Source organism: Brassica napus, chromosome C5 (assembly GCF_020379485.1).
Source record: "Brassica napus cultivar Da-Ae chromosome C5, Da-Ae, whole genome shotgun sequence".
In the NCBI taxonomy this organism is placed as follows: domain Eukaryota; kingdom Viridiplantae; phylum Streptophyta; class Magnoliopsida; order Brassicales; family Brassicaceae; genus Brassica; species Brassica napus.
In genome coordinates this window covers 38,353,955-38,368,117 of record NC_063448.1, presented here as the reverse complement: position 1 = coordinate 38,368,117, position 14,163 = coordinate 38,353,955, and the positions used below count along the sequence as shown (strand labels likewise).

Sequence of the window (14,163 nt, the reverse complement as noted above, 5' to 3'; positions counted from 1 at the left end):
CTTTGGCTCATAGGGAGGAGGAACAAAAGAGGATTCCTTTGTTGGAGTAGCAATTTCACCATGTTTCACTGTCCTCTACTCTTCTCCAACCTTTCCTTTACCCTTAGCTTCAACAATCTTTTCCAGAATCTCTTCATCAACCTTCTCATCTACAATCACCACTTCATCATCAATGTTGATGGCCACCTCCCCACCTTGTTTCTCACCATCCTTGGTGAGAACTCTTGGAGGCAACTCTCTACCACTCCGTAGGGTGATTGCCTTCATTTTTTCCTTGGGGTTTTGCTTTGGCTTTCCAGGTAATGACCCTTGTTGGCGACTTGGCTGAGAGTTCATAGAAGAAAACTGGTTCTCCGAAGTTCGGATCTTGTTGTTGAGCTCATTGTAGCTTCCATCAATCTTGGAGTGAATGTTCTTGAACTCATAGCCCATTGTTTTCTCATTCTTTGCCTGAAAATCCAAGAGTTTCTTGAACATTGCATCCACACTTGTATCTGAAGCTGGAGCTTGTGAAGAACTTCCTTGAGCTTGAGTAGACTGATTGCCGTGATTGCTGAAACCAGGAGGGATGTTTTGCCTAGGCTGATAGCTCCCTTGCTGAGTGTTTTGCTTGGGCGGGTATCCTCCTTGCTGGTTGTTAGGGTAAGACCTTTGCTGGTAGTTGTTGTACTGAAAGTTAGGTTCCTTCCTGTACCAAGTAGTAGGCCTAGGACTTATTATCCGAGATCCGGATTCGATCCGAGATCCGCTCCGGATCCGCTCCGAAAATAGGATATCTGGGGTGCCCGGATCCGAATCCGGATAGTAAAATCTTGGATCCGTCCAAACCGGATCCGGATCCGGATATCTTAATTTTTAGGTCCGGATATCCGGATCCGGATCCGTACTTTTAAAACACATTAACTTTTTAAATTTCATTAATATTTATACTTTATATAATAATATTTATACATAAATTAATTTTGTAATATTATATTTTAGTTTTTACAATATTATAGACATATATATATATATATTTATAAATCTTTTATAAATATTTCATTTATGTATTATTTTTAAAATTTTAGTTTTTAAAAAAAAAATTATTATTTTTAATTATTTTTGCGGATCCGGATCCGGATATCCGCGGATAATAGAATATAGAGACGGATATCCGAAATCCGGATATCCGGAAACCACGAATCCGGATCCGGATATTAAATCCACGGATCCGGATCCGGATACCCTAAATTTCCCGGATATCCGGATCCGTCCCAGCCTTACCAAGTACCATTGTTGTTGATGAAGCATAGCTCTTCTTGGCCTTCCAAACCATCAACCTCATTGACCTTAGGAGGAACCTCTTGACTAGGACCACCCACAAAGTTCATCTGCTCCTGTTTAGCTTAGTTGGAAAGAAGCAAATCCATCTTCTCTTGCAAGGACTTGATCTCTTTCTTTGTCTGCTGATCATCACTTCTGTTGACCCTATCATGCTTCTCACTGTAGACTGAGTCACTCTTGGTCATGTTCTCTACCAGTTCCTCTGCCTCTTCCTCAGTTCTTCCCAAGAAGAAACCATTGATGGCAGTATCAAGCATGTTTCTGCACTGTGGTAGAGCTCCTCTATAGAAGGTGCTAAGCAAACTCTCCTTGCTGAAACCATGATGAGGGCATTGAGACCAGTAGCCCTTGAACCTCTCCCATGCTTCACTGGAGCTTTCTAGATTCTTCTGTTGAAACCCAGAGATTTCATTCCTGATCTTAGCTATCCTTGAAGTAGAGAATAACTTGTCTAGGAAAGCTCTCTTACACTCTTCCCAAGTAGTGACAGTGTCACTTGGGAGAGTCTTCTCCCACTGGTGTGCTTTGTCTCCCAAAGAGAAAAGGAACAACTTCAACTTGAAAGCATCTTCAGAAACACCATTTGTCTTGGACAAGCCACAATATTTATCAAACTTGTACAAGTGATCAAAAGGGTCTTCAGCAGCAAGTGATCAAAAGGGTCTTCAGCAGCAAGACCATGATACTTGTTGTTCTCTATGGTGTTGAGCAGCCCTGACTTGATCTCAAAGTTGTTGTTCTCCACTGGTGGTGCTCTGATTCCCAACCTATGACCATTAATGTGAGGTTGATCATAGGCTCCAATAGCACGAGCTTGGCGCAGTGGATGTTGTGGCTGCCGCTGTGATCTAAGATGATCAGCTCTTGGACCATTGCCCCCTAGGGCATCACCATCTTGAGGCAGATTCTCCATATCAAACTCCAACCTTTGCAAGTGTGCCTGGTGCTCTACTTCTCTTCTCTGTCTTGCTATCTCCTTCTCAAGTGTAGCAATCTCTTCAACAGTGGGAACCAAGTTGGATGCACCTCTGCTTCTTGTGATCATACACCTGAAATGCAAAGGGAGAAGAAGAAGGAGAAGAAATAACATAATAAAAAAAAAATTGACTTAGTCTCAAGCAAGTGACTAAATCCCAATGTCACAATCAACTTAGAATTCGGCAATGGCGCCAATTTGATGTTAAGAGTTTTCAAGGCTCTTAATCAAATGGTATAGTATAAAGGATGTCAAACCAGTTCTAAGTGATTCTAAAGCACATGGAATGCAAGACTATGCTTAATATAAATGCTATCAATTGGTGAGATGATTTTGAACAAAAATACTACTAAAATGCAATAAAGAACAAAGCTTTCTTTTTTAATGAGATGGAAGAACTCATGGGCTAAGAGAATTGACCTTGGGTGATCAAGTTTCAATCTAAAGGTGGTACCTTTCAATCAATCTGTCAACCTTAGACCTAGACACAATCTTAAACAAACTCTATCTCTAGATGAATGCTCATTTACTAAGATAACTCAAACATCAAATTTTTTTGGTTGAATATTATCTAAGCAATCATTAATATCAAGTCTAATAGCCATCTTAACACCTTTAACAACAAATCTCTTTGGTAAAGAATGTTAAAAGCTTAGGAGAGTTGGTTCAAGCATTTCATCAAACATCTTTCGGGTATGAAATGCCTAAAGCTCTGATATCTTGCATATTTCTATTGTTTTATCCATTCATCCATGTGCATTTTGATCATATAGATTAGGATTTAGCCATGTTTAGGTTGCATTTTGCATACATGATTCCTTATCAGGTTTTGGAGTACCACATGGAGTTCTTGGAGACACTTGGAGGCATTTGGAGCTCAAAAATGAGTGTTTAGAGTGGTCATTGGGCGAGCAAGGCATGGGAGCGACCAGTCTGGAGCGACACCACCAAGTCGCTCTGATCACCCTACTGGAGCGACCTAACCAGAGCGACAGGGAGAAGTCGCTCGCGGTTTCATCACTCGGAGACGCGAGAACGAGCCCGGAGCGACCTCTCGGAGCGACACAGCGAGGTCGCTCCAGCTGGGAGCGACGTTATGGGAGCGACAGGGAGAAGTCGCTCGCGGTTTCATCACCCGGAGACGCGAGAACGAACCCGGAGCGACCTCTCGCAGCGACACAGCGAGGTCGCTCCCGAAGCCTAGAGCGACTTGTCGGAGCGACGGGCTGAGGTCGCTGCGCGTTTTATTTCTACTCGAACTTGTGATTTCTCAAGGGCCTTTTGGTCATTTCATTATGCACGTTTTTATTTTCTAAACCTATGTTTTAATACTCTAGGAGCCACCAAGAGGGGGATCATCTTTGTTCTTAGAAAAACCACCAAAAACCTTTGGAAAGTCATCTCTTTGAATCAATTGATCAGTTTATTATTGAGAATTCTGTGTTCTTATCTATTTCCTGTGTTTCTCTACATGATTAATCTGAAATCCAACATGGGTTTAAGAGGAATCATGGAGATTAGTGAGTAATCACCTTTTGAATTCATGGGTTAGGGAGATTGAGGGTGATTAGGTTAGAACTAGGATGTTTTAGTGTAGATCATTCATATTTCCTTGCTAGTAGAGTGAGCATAAAGCATCTTCTGAGTTGGCCACTGAGTAGTTGAACCTTAGGCATTTCCCCCCCGAAAGGTGTTCGAGGAAATGCCCGAGACAACTCTTCTTAGCTTTTAGCATACTTTGCCAAAGACATTTGTTGTTAGAGGTGCTAAGATAGCCATTGGACTTGCTAGTTATGATTGCTTTCATATTATTCAACCAAAGACATTTGATGTTTGAATTGTGTTAAGTAAATGAACATTCATCTAGACATAGAGTTTGTTTAGGATTGTGTCCAAGCTTAAGGTTAATAGATTGATTGATCGTTTGCCATCTTTAGTTCGAAACTTGATCACCCGAGGTCTAATCCCTATATCCATGAGTTCTCTTTTCCAATAGTTAAGAAAGTATCATTTAGTTATTTCTTTTAATTAGTCATAGTTTAAAAACCCATCTAAATCATTGGTTGCACTTAGATTAAGTGATACTTGCATTCTCGGTGCTTTGATATCTCTCAGAACTGGTTCGACAATCATTTATACTACAGCATTTGTCTTAGGAGCCTTGAAAACTCCTAACATCAAATTGGCGCCGTTGCCAATTTCTGAGTAGATTTAAACATTGAGATTTAGTCAATTGCTTGAGACTAAGTCATTTTTATTTTCTTTTGTTACTGACTCTTCTTCACCTCCCTTTAATCTACAGGTGTATGAACTTGCGGAGCAGGGGTCCATCAAACCTAGTTCCAAGAGCAGCAGACATCAGAGCTTTAGAGAGAGAGTGTGCTAGAAAGAGAAGAGAAGAAGAACATCAGGCTCAATTGCAGAGACTGAACACTGACATGGGAGACGTTCATCAAGAAGATGCAGGCGTCAATGGCGCTAACAACAATGGTCCACCTAACCAACAGCGAGCAGCTCGGCCCATTGGCACTTACGACCGTCCAAACATTCATGGTCATCGATTGGGAATCCGAGCACCCGCTGTGGCAGCCAACAACTTTGAGATCAAGTCAGGACTCCTCAACGTGATCGAGAACAACAAGTATCATGGCTTGGCTCTAGAGGATCCATTTGATCACTTGGACAGGTTCGACAGCTACTGTGGGTTGTCAAAAACCAATGGTGTCTCCGAAGATGCCTTAAAGCTCAAGCTATTCCCTTTCTCTTTAGGGGATAAAGCACGTCAGTGGGAGAAGTCTCTACCAAGCGACTCCATCACCACTTGGGATGACTGCAAGAAAGCATTCTTGGAGAAGTTCTTCTCTACTTCAAGAACTGCTAAGCTGAGAAACGAGATCTCCAGCTTTCAACAGAAGGGCTTGGAAGGTTTCAGTGAAGCCTGGGAAAGATTCAAGGGGTACCAAGCTCAATGCCCACACCATGGTTTCTCTAAAGAGAGCTTGCTGAGCACATTCTACCGTGGTGCTCTTCCTAAGTACAGGGCCAGACTGGATACAGCTAGTAATGGATTCTTCTTGGGGAGAACTGAGGAGGATGCAGAGGAGCTGGTTGACAACATGGTTAAGAGTGATGCAGTCTACAGTGGAGACCACGACAGAGGCAGTAGATCTGATGATAAGCAAACGAGGAAGGAGTTGAAAGCTCTACAAGATAAGATAGACATCCTCCTTGCTGATAAAGCTACCCAAGAGCAGCTGCACTTTGTTGGCAACCCAACCCAAGAGACACCAGCTGTTGTCCATGAAGTTGAAGGTTTGGAAGGTCAGGAAGAGCTGTGTTTCATCAACAACAATGGTAGCTGGTACAAGAAAGAGCCCAACTTTCAGTACAACAACTACCAACAGAAATCCTATTCCAACAACCAACAGAGTGGTTACCAGCCTCGAAACAATCAGCAAGGCAGCTATCAACCACAGCAAAACCCTCCTCCTGGTTTCAACAACAAAGGCAACAATTCTTCCCAACAACAATCTAATCCCTCTACCTCCACCCCTCAAGTCAGCAGCACTGATGCTCTACTGAAACAAATCCTGGAATCTCAAACAAGAAGTGAGAAGCATGTTGGCTATGAGTTGAAGAATCTTCACTCAAAGATTGATGGGAGCTACAATGAGCTCAACAACAAGTTCAGAGCTTTGGAGAACCAGTTTGCTGCCATGAACACTCAACAAAATCGCCAACAAGGTTCTCTACCTGGAAAGTCTGAGCAAAACCCCAAGGAAACCATGAAAGCTATCACTCTCAGGAGTGGTAAGGAGTTACCTCAGAGAGCTCTCACCAAGGATGCTGAGAAACAAAGTGAGGGGGTTGCCATCACCATAGATGATGAAGTGGTGATTGTTGATGAGAAGATCAATGACGAGATCTTGGAAAAGATAGTGGAAGCCAAAGGAAAAGGAAAGGTTGGAGAAGAGAAGAAAACAGTTAAAGATGGTGAAGTTGTCACTCCTGCAAGTGAAAGTTCTTTTGTTCCTCCTGCCTATGAACCTAAGCTTCCATTCCCAGGTCGATTCAAGAGGCAGTTGCTAGAGAAGTACAAAGCTCTGTTTGACAAGCAAATGAGTGAAGTCCAGGTCACAATGCCCATTATTGATGCTTTCATGCTGATTCCTCAGTACAGTAAGTTCCTAAAAGATGCTGTAGCTGCAAAGAAGAAAGAGATGGAGGGCATGGTGATTCTCACTCATGAGTGCAGTGCTATCATTCAGAGGCTGGTCATACCAAAGAAGCTAGAAGATCCAGGATGCTTCACATTACCTTGTGCTCTTGGGCCTATGGTATTCGATAGGTGTCTCTGCGATTTGGGAGCTAGTGTCAGCTTGATGCCCCTATCTGTTGCTAAGAAGCTCGGTTTCACTCAGTACAAGAAGTGTAGACTTTCTCTGGTATTGGCTGATCGTTCAGTTAAGTACCCTGTGGGTATCTTAGAGGACCTCCCAGTGATGGTTGGAAATTATGAGATCCCTACAGACTTTGTAGTGCTTGAAATGGGTGAAGAAGCTCAAGACCCTTTAATCCTTGGAAGGCCTTTCTTAGCCACAGCTGGAGCCATTGTTAATGTGAAAGAAGGCAAGATTGATCTCCATCTGGGTAAAGGGCACGTTCTCCATTTCGACATCAAGGAGGTAATGAGGAGGCCAACAGTTCAAGGGCAGGTGTTCTACATTGAAGAGATGGACGCCCTTGCTGATGAAATCCTTGAAGAGTTGTCACTAGAGGACCCTCTACAGCATGCTTTGACTGTAGAGAAAGAGGCTGAGGTGGTTGAGAACCTGGAGAGTACTGCCTATGGGATGATGCTGGATTCACACCAGGGGTTTTTCAGTGAGGATCAGTACGAGGAGCTTCCCCAGATGGTTCACCAAGAAGTCTCAGTCACTCAACAAGAGGACAACCAGCAAGATGACTGGAGTGAACTTAAGGCACCTAAAGTGGAGCTTAAACCTCTTCCCCATGGTGTAAGGTATGCATTTCTTGGTCCTAATGAAACTTACCCTGTCATTGTGAGTAGTGAACTTACTGAAAGTGAGCTATCTGAACTTTTGAGAACACTTAAAAGATTTAGAAAGGCAATAGGTTACTCACTAGATGACATCAAGGGGATATCACCCTCTCTGTGCATGCATAGGATACATCTTGAGGATGAATCAATGACTTCTATCGAGCATCAAAGAAGGTTAAATCCTAACCTGAAGGATGTTGTAAAGAAAGAGATTCTTAAACTCCTAGATGCTGGTGTTATTTACCCTATCTCAGATTCTAAATGGGTATCACCTGTGCATGTTGTACCAAAGAAAGGTGGTATCACTGTGATTAAGAATGACAAGGATGAATTGATACCAACAAGAACCATCACAGGTCATAGAATGTGCATTGATTACCGAAAACTAAACTCTGCATCTAGAAAGGATCATTTTCCATTACCATTTATTGATCAGATGCTTGAGAGACTTGCAAATCACCCATTCTATTGTTTCCTTGATGGGTATTCAGGATTTTTCCAAATCCCCATACATCCCAATGATCAAGAGAAAACGACATTCACATGTCCCTATGGTACCTTTGCATATCGAAGGATGCCATTTGGTCTATGTAATGCTCCAGCCACCTTTCAAAGGTGCATGATGTCAATTTTCTCTGATCTGATTGAGGATGTTGTGGAGGTATTTATGGATGATTTCTCTGTCTATGGATCTTCGTTTTTTGCTTGTTTGTCAAATTTGTGCAGGGTCCTACAGAGATGTGAAGACACCAACCTTGTGCTAAATTGGGAAGGGATTGTGCTAGGACACAAGATTTCAGAGAAGGGGATTGAGGTGGATAAAGCCAAAATCGATGTTATGGTTGGTCTGCCTCCACCAAAGACAGTGAAAGACATCCGGAGTTAATGGCCATGCTGGATTCTACAGGAGGTTCATCAAGGATTTCTCCTTGATAACTAGACCTTTGACCAGGCTGCTGTGCAAGGAAGTTACCTTCAGTTTTGATGTGGAATGCCTACAAGCTTTCAAGAAGCTAAAAGGTGAACTCGTTAGTGCCCCAATTGTCCAGCCACCTGATTGGGATTTTCCTTTTGAGATCATGTGTGACGCCAGTGACTATGCTGTGGGAGCTGTTTTGGGGCAGAAGAAAGATGGCAAAACCCATGTGATCTACTATGCCAGCCAAACCCTCAATGATGCTCAGATGAGGTATGCCACAACAGAGAAAGAGATGCTGGCAATTGTTTTTGCCTTTGAGAAGTTCAGGAGCTACTTGGTTGGGTCTAAAGTCATTGTCTACACCGATCATGCTGCCTTGAGACACCTTTTGGCCAAGAAGGATGCAAAACCCAGGCTTTTGAGGTGGATCCTTTTGCTCCAAGAGTTTGATATGGAAATCAAAGACAAACCCGGAGTTGAGAATGGAGTAGCTGATCATTTGTCCAGGTTGAGGGTAGAGTCTGGTATCCCTATTGACGAAGGACTTCCTGAGGAGCAGATCATGGCTATCGAAGCAGTGATAGCAGTCTGTGAGACTGGTAGGAAGCTGGAAGAAGTCCAAGCAACAGAGGAGAAAGAACCTTGGTATGCCGATTTAGTGAACTACCTAGCCACAGGAAGAGAACCTCTGAATCTTGTGGGCTATGCCAAGAAGAAGTTCTATAAGGATGTGAAAAGATACTACTGGGATGAGCCCTACCTCTACATTCTCTGCAAGGATCAGCTTTATAGGAGAGTGGTTGCAAATGAGGAGATTGATGGGATCCTTGCACAGTGTCATGGATCATCCTATGGAGGTCACTTTGCCACCTTCAAAACAGTTGCAAAAGTATTACAAGCTGGATTCTGGTGGCCACATATGTTCAAGGATACACAAGACTTTGTTTCGAAGTGTGATTCTTGCCAAAGAAGAGGAAACATCACCAAGAGGAATGAGATGCCTCAAAATCCAATCCTTGAAGTTGAAGTGTTTGATGTCTGGGGTATTGACTTCATGGGACCATTTCCATCATCTTTTGGCAACAAATATATCCTTGTGGCTGTTGATTATGTCTCCAAATGGGTGGAAGCCATTGCAAGCCCCACCAATGATGCTAGAGTTGTAATCAAGATGTTCAAGAGCATCATCTTCCCAAGGTTTGGAGTTCCAAGAGTTGTAATCAGTGATGGAGGTTCCCACTTCATTAACAAACTGCTTGAGGGACTTCTCAAGAAGAACGGTGTGAAGCACAAGGTGGCAACTCCTTATCATCCCCAAACAAGTGGCCAAGTTGAGATTTCTAACAGGGAGATCAAATCTATTCTGGAGAAGATTGTGGGGATTACAAGGAAGGATTGGTCCAATAAGCTTGACGATGCACTTTGGGCTTATAGGACAGCGTACAAGACACCACTGGGCACCACACCTTTCAACCTAGTGTATGGGAAAGCTTGCCATCTGCCAGTGGAGCTTGAGTACAAGGCACTATGGGCAATAAAGTTGCTGAACTTTGACATCAAGAGTGCCAAGGAGAAAAGGCTCTTTCAGCTACACGAGCTTGATGAGATAAGAATGGATGCTTTTGAGAACTCAAGAATCTACAAGGAGAAGACTAAGGCTTTCCATGACAAGAATATCCTGAAGAGAGAGTTTAAAGAAGGAGATCAAGTTCTTCTCTACAACTCTAGGCTGAAGTTGTTTCCAGGAAAGCTTAAGTCAAGGTGGTCCGGTCCTTTCAAAGTCAAGGAGGTTAGGCCATATGGAGCAATAGTTTTGTGGAGCACTGATGGAAGAGACTTCACAGTCAATGGACAAAGGGTTAAGCTCTACATGGCTACTGCACCAGAGGAAGATGGGGTTTCAACTCCACTGTCTGATCCTACCCCGGCCTAATCTAAAAGGAGGCAAAGTCAAGCTCGGGACTTAAAACAAGCTCACTTGGGAGGAAGTCCCATGCGTATCCTTGTATATATTGCATTGGTATTTTCATTTTTCATCTTATTGCATAAAAAAAAAAAAAAAAAAGAGAGAAGTTGTGTGCAGGTGCTTGATCGGTTCAGTTTTGAGCAGGAGTCGTGCGTGGGAGCGAGGTCTCACAGCGACACCTCAAGGTCGCTCCAGCTGGGAGCGAGGTTTCGAGAGCGACACTCCAAGGTCGCTCGCGTTTTCGTCGCCGGATCAGAAAAATTGCCTCAGAGCGAGGTCGAAAGGTCGCTCCAGATGGGAGCGACGTTATGGGAGCAACACCTCGGAGTCGCTCGCGGTTTCGACGAAACGGAGCTCAAAAACTGACCCGGAGCGACGTCCTAGAGCGACACCTTGAAGTCGCTCCAGCTCAGAGCGAGGTTTCTAGAGCGACACTCCAAGGTCGCTCGCGGTTTAGTCGAAACACGACGCGAGGAAACGACTCGGGAGCGACCTCTCCCAGCGACACCCTCACGTCGCTCCCGAACCGGTCCAGGTAAGTTTCCTAACTCTAAACCCTGGTTTAATTCAAGTAAACCGACCCTAACCACCCTAGACCGAACCGGACGACCCTAAACCTACCCCAACCCCCGCGACTCCATCTCTATCACTCTCCCCTCCTCTCACAAACTCACAAACTCTCTCAAACTCACCCACACCAAAATTCCCAAAACCTTCTCAATTCTCACCCAAATCAACTAGTTCTTGTTTCTAAATCCAAGCTTTCGCCCCTGTAGTCTATTCTTCACTACCCATTCACCATTTCCTTTCATCCAGAGCAAGGTATTGAGTTTTTAAATTCAAATTCGTAGGTCCATGAACCCTAGAATTTGAAAGTCGAAATTTGGTCCTTTTCTTGCTAGATTGTGGTGAAATAGACTAGGGAAAGTTTATCTATCAAGTTGGGTTGTTGAATTAATGGTGAAATTGAGTTTAAATTGCACTTTGGCAAAATTAGGGTTCATGGATTTGGGGGTTTTCGAATTTGATCTTAATTGGGTGTGTTTGTGGGTGGACTAGATGCGTTAAGATGTTACATTGTTGCATTGTGTTGAACTTGAGTTTAAACTGAAAAATTCACCTGTTAAGTTCACTTTTGCAAAATTTTCACTTGCAAAGTCTTGCTTTTCTTTACTTCCATCTACTTATCCCTTTCCAAGTTTGTAATTTTTCAGGTGAAAATGGTTAAGAAGACAAAGGGAAGGTTGGAAGCTGAGAGGCAAGAAGCCGAAAGTCAAGAGTTTGCACTAAGAGGAAAAGCTTTAACCAGCGAGCCAACTGGCTCAGGGACGCAGAGGACTGTGCGACAGCAGACGTTGGCTGCAAGGAAATCGAAAGAACACGAGAAGAGGGCAGGGAAAAGTGTACCAGTTCCCACCCATGAGGAAGGTGAAACTGAGAGTGAAGATGAGCCGGCACCTACGAAGAAAGCCAAGATGTCAAAGGGCAAAGGGGTTGCTGTTGATCGAGACAGAGCGAAAACTCCATCTGTGGAGGAGCTATATGATCATTTGAAGAATGGAGTCACTTGGGCTCCAACCAGGTTTGCCGACCTCGATTTGCTGAAGGAGTTGGGTCTAGAGTCTGATATTGAGGCGATGCTGGGACATTTGAAGATGCCAAAACTCCTCACCATGGCTTATCCTTTCTACAAGGATGTCACTTGTCAGTTCCTATCCTCTCTTGTGGTCACTTACCACGACACGGCGCATGTGAGACAAGGATGGGGAAAAATCAGGTTCAAGGTCAATGGAAGAGAATACAACATGAACTTCAAGGACATTGGGAGGGTCATGGGGTTCCAAGACCTAGAAGACCACTCACTTCCCAAGTGTGAGAACCTCCCCACAGAGCTCTGGAAGTTGATCACTGGAAACAAGCACTCTACCGGGGCGGACAAGAACTCACACATCCGACACCCGTCTGTACGCTACCTCCACAGATTGCTAGTCCATGCTTTTTACCCACGGAAGCAAGCTGGTACGGTTACTGAGGAAGACATGCGACTGCTCTGTCCGGCTATCCGTCCCTACGCTCAACCTGGAGTGTTACCCCTTCCCAGCACTGACATCTATGCTACCTTTGGGATGGTCAGTTTCTTTGTGGGCCGTCTCGAGCACTACAGAGACTGGGCGTGGTACACCACTGATTCGCGCCCAAAGATGGGGATAGGCGGAATGATCACACCACTGCTCCAATTTCTGAATGTTCCCTTGGGAAAGGACGCAGCGGGGCCTAGGTTCATTGATGGCACCTACTTGAGGATTGCCACCTATTTCAGTGGGATGTATGGGAAGGACTACGTCTACCACTACTACTTGCAGGGCAAGCCAGTCGAGGTGGTTCTTCCAAACCGGAACCTGACGAGTTTAGAGATACCTGGAGCTGTCAGCTTCAACATTCCCCAGGAGTACTTTCTCGGAGAACACGGGCCTCTCGATCCAATTCAAGCAGCTCCATCAAGGAAAAGGAGTGTCCCTACGCAACCTGATTCGCCTGTTGCAGACACATCTGAGCATATCTATGGACCTCCGCGCTACTACTTCAAGCCCCATGACGGAGTCCTTCCCCCTGGAGCTCTCCGTGATGCTCATGACCACATTGGTCGTCTCCAGAGGTGGAACAAAGCTCAGGACAGAACGATAGAAAAGCTGAAGGATAAGTGCAAGGCGCTCAGCAAGACTGTGAAGAAGCAGGCAAAGACTTCAGCCAAGTTCATGAAGAAAGTAGCTGATGTCTTAACTAGGGGAGGAATAGCTGGATGTAGCTCAGCCGATTTCGCTTTCGCGAACACCTCAAACCCCCAGCCTCCACCCCCGCCTGATGCTCTTGGCTTCCCCCTCACTGCTGCGCAGCTTCAGCGTAAGTGGAGGAACCCACCCACTCAACCTTCCACTTCCGGCAACAAATCCCCATCCCTCGCTTCTTCAGACAGTGAGGACGAGATTGACGAGGTTGAGAGCCAACCATGGTATGGAGGCTCCGGTTCAGCATCCGGTGGTTACTACACCACCTTCCCTCCTGACGACGACGATGCTGGGGCATCTGCCCCCACCTACTATCCATAGGAGGTACTTCTTTCTCTCCCTTGTATATACCATTTCATTTTTGCATATTAGTTTTCTTCTCGGTATCTCTCTCTTTCCTTGACCACACAGAGACTGTGTATCTCAAGTTTGGGGGAGGTACCAAGCATTTGATCATGTTTGCTTTGATTGTGTTTCATTTGAGTCATGCATTGCACACCTATTTGCATAAAAAAAAAAAGATTTTTCATTTAGTTTGCATCATTTGCACCATTAGGAGAGTCTAGAGCATATAGGTTGCATTCACTTGCATTGGGAGCAATGATTTTAAATGCCTTGTAAAGAACACTACGTTGCACCTGAGTAGCCATGCACCTCTCGAAAAGACTTGTATGTTTCGAGCCTTGAAAACTCTTCTTGAAACTTGTTGATTGTAGAAACTCAGTCTTTGAAGCCAGCTACAACCTTATTTGAACTGAATGAACTTAATGCTTCTTGCTTAGGGTCTCTTGTGTACTGAGTCATGGCTATACACACTTGAGTTGTCACATCTTTTATGCCATTCTTTTTGACAAACTCTAGTGGTAGACCACTCCCAAAACCTTTCCTTCCTTTTAAGCTTTCATTGTTTGATGAGTGAGGCCTTCTTCGGAAAGTTTTACATGTGCATAATGTTGAGAGTATCGGGAACGACAATGCTTGATCTTCATTTTTGCTGGATTGGACACTCTATTGTCTAGCTATAGGTGGGAGGGTGAGCGTTGTAATCATGATTTGGGAGAAATAAAAAGGATAGATTCTTGTGCTCAAGTGAATTGATTTATTGGGATAAGTAGAGAACCTCCAGCTCTA

General features: G+C 44.2%; 1 protein-coding gene and 2 non-coding genes across 3 annotated transcripts; 2 read left to right on the top strand and 1 right to left on the bottom strand.

The window, feature by feature from the left end:
• The first annotated feature begins 1,638 nt into the window (after nt 1-1,638).
• Nucleotides 1,639-1,745, top strand: LOC125588218. The gene has a single exon (XR_007324607.1). It is a non-coding gene; the product is annotated as a small nucleolar RNA R71 (small nucleolar RNA).
• A 3,433-nt stretch (nt 1,746-5,178) lies between these two features.
• LOC125588059 lies at nt 5,179-5,285 on the bottom strand. Its single transcript, XR_007324455.1, has one exon. It is a non-coding gene; the product is annotated as a small nucleolar RNA R71 (small nucleolar RNA).
• A 3,745-nt stretch (nt 5,286-9,030) lies between these two features.
• On the top strand, nt 9,031-11,586 carry LOC125587868 (uncharacterized protein K02A2.6-like). Its single transcript, XM_048759148.1, has 2 exons — nt 9,031-11,068; nt 11,461-11,586. The coding sequence occupies exon 1, from the start codon at nt 9,200-9,202 to the stop codon at nt 10,211-10,213; it is 1,014 nt and encodes a 337-aa protein (XP_048615105.1). The 5' UTR covers nt 9,031-9,199; the 3' UTR covers nt 10,214-11,068; nt 11,461-11,586.
• The last annotated feature ends 2,577 nt before the right edge of the window (nt 11,587-14,163 follow it).

Bases quoted from the DNA above. Each gene is read 5' to 3' on its own strand.
- LOC125587868 (XM_048759148.1), top strand. From the start codon at position 9,200: ATGTTCAAGGATACACAAGACTTTGTTTCGAAGTGTGATTCTTGCCAA.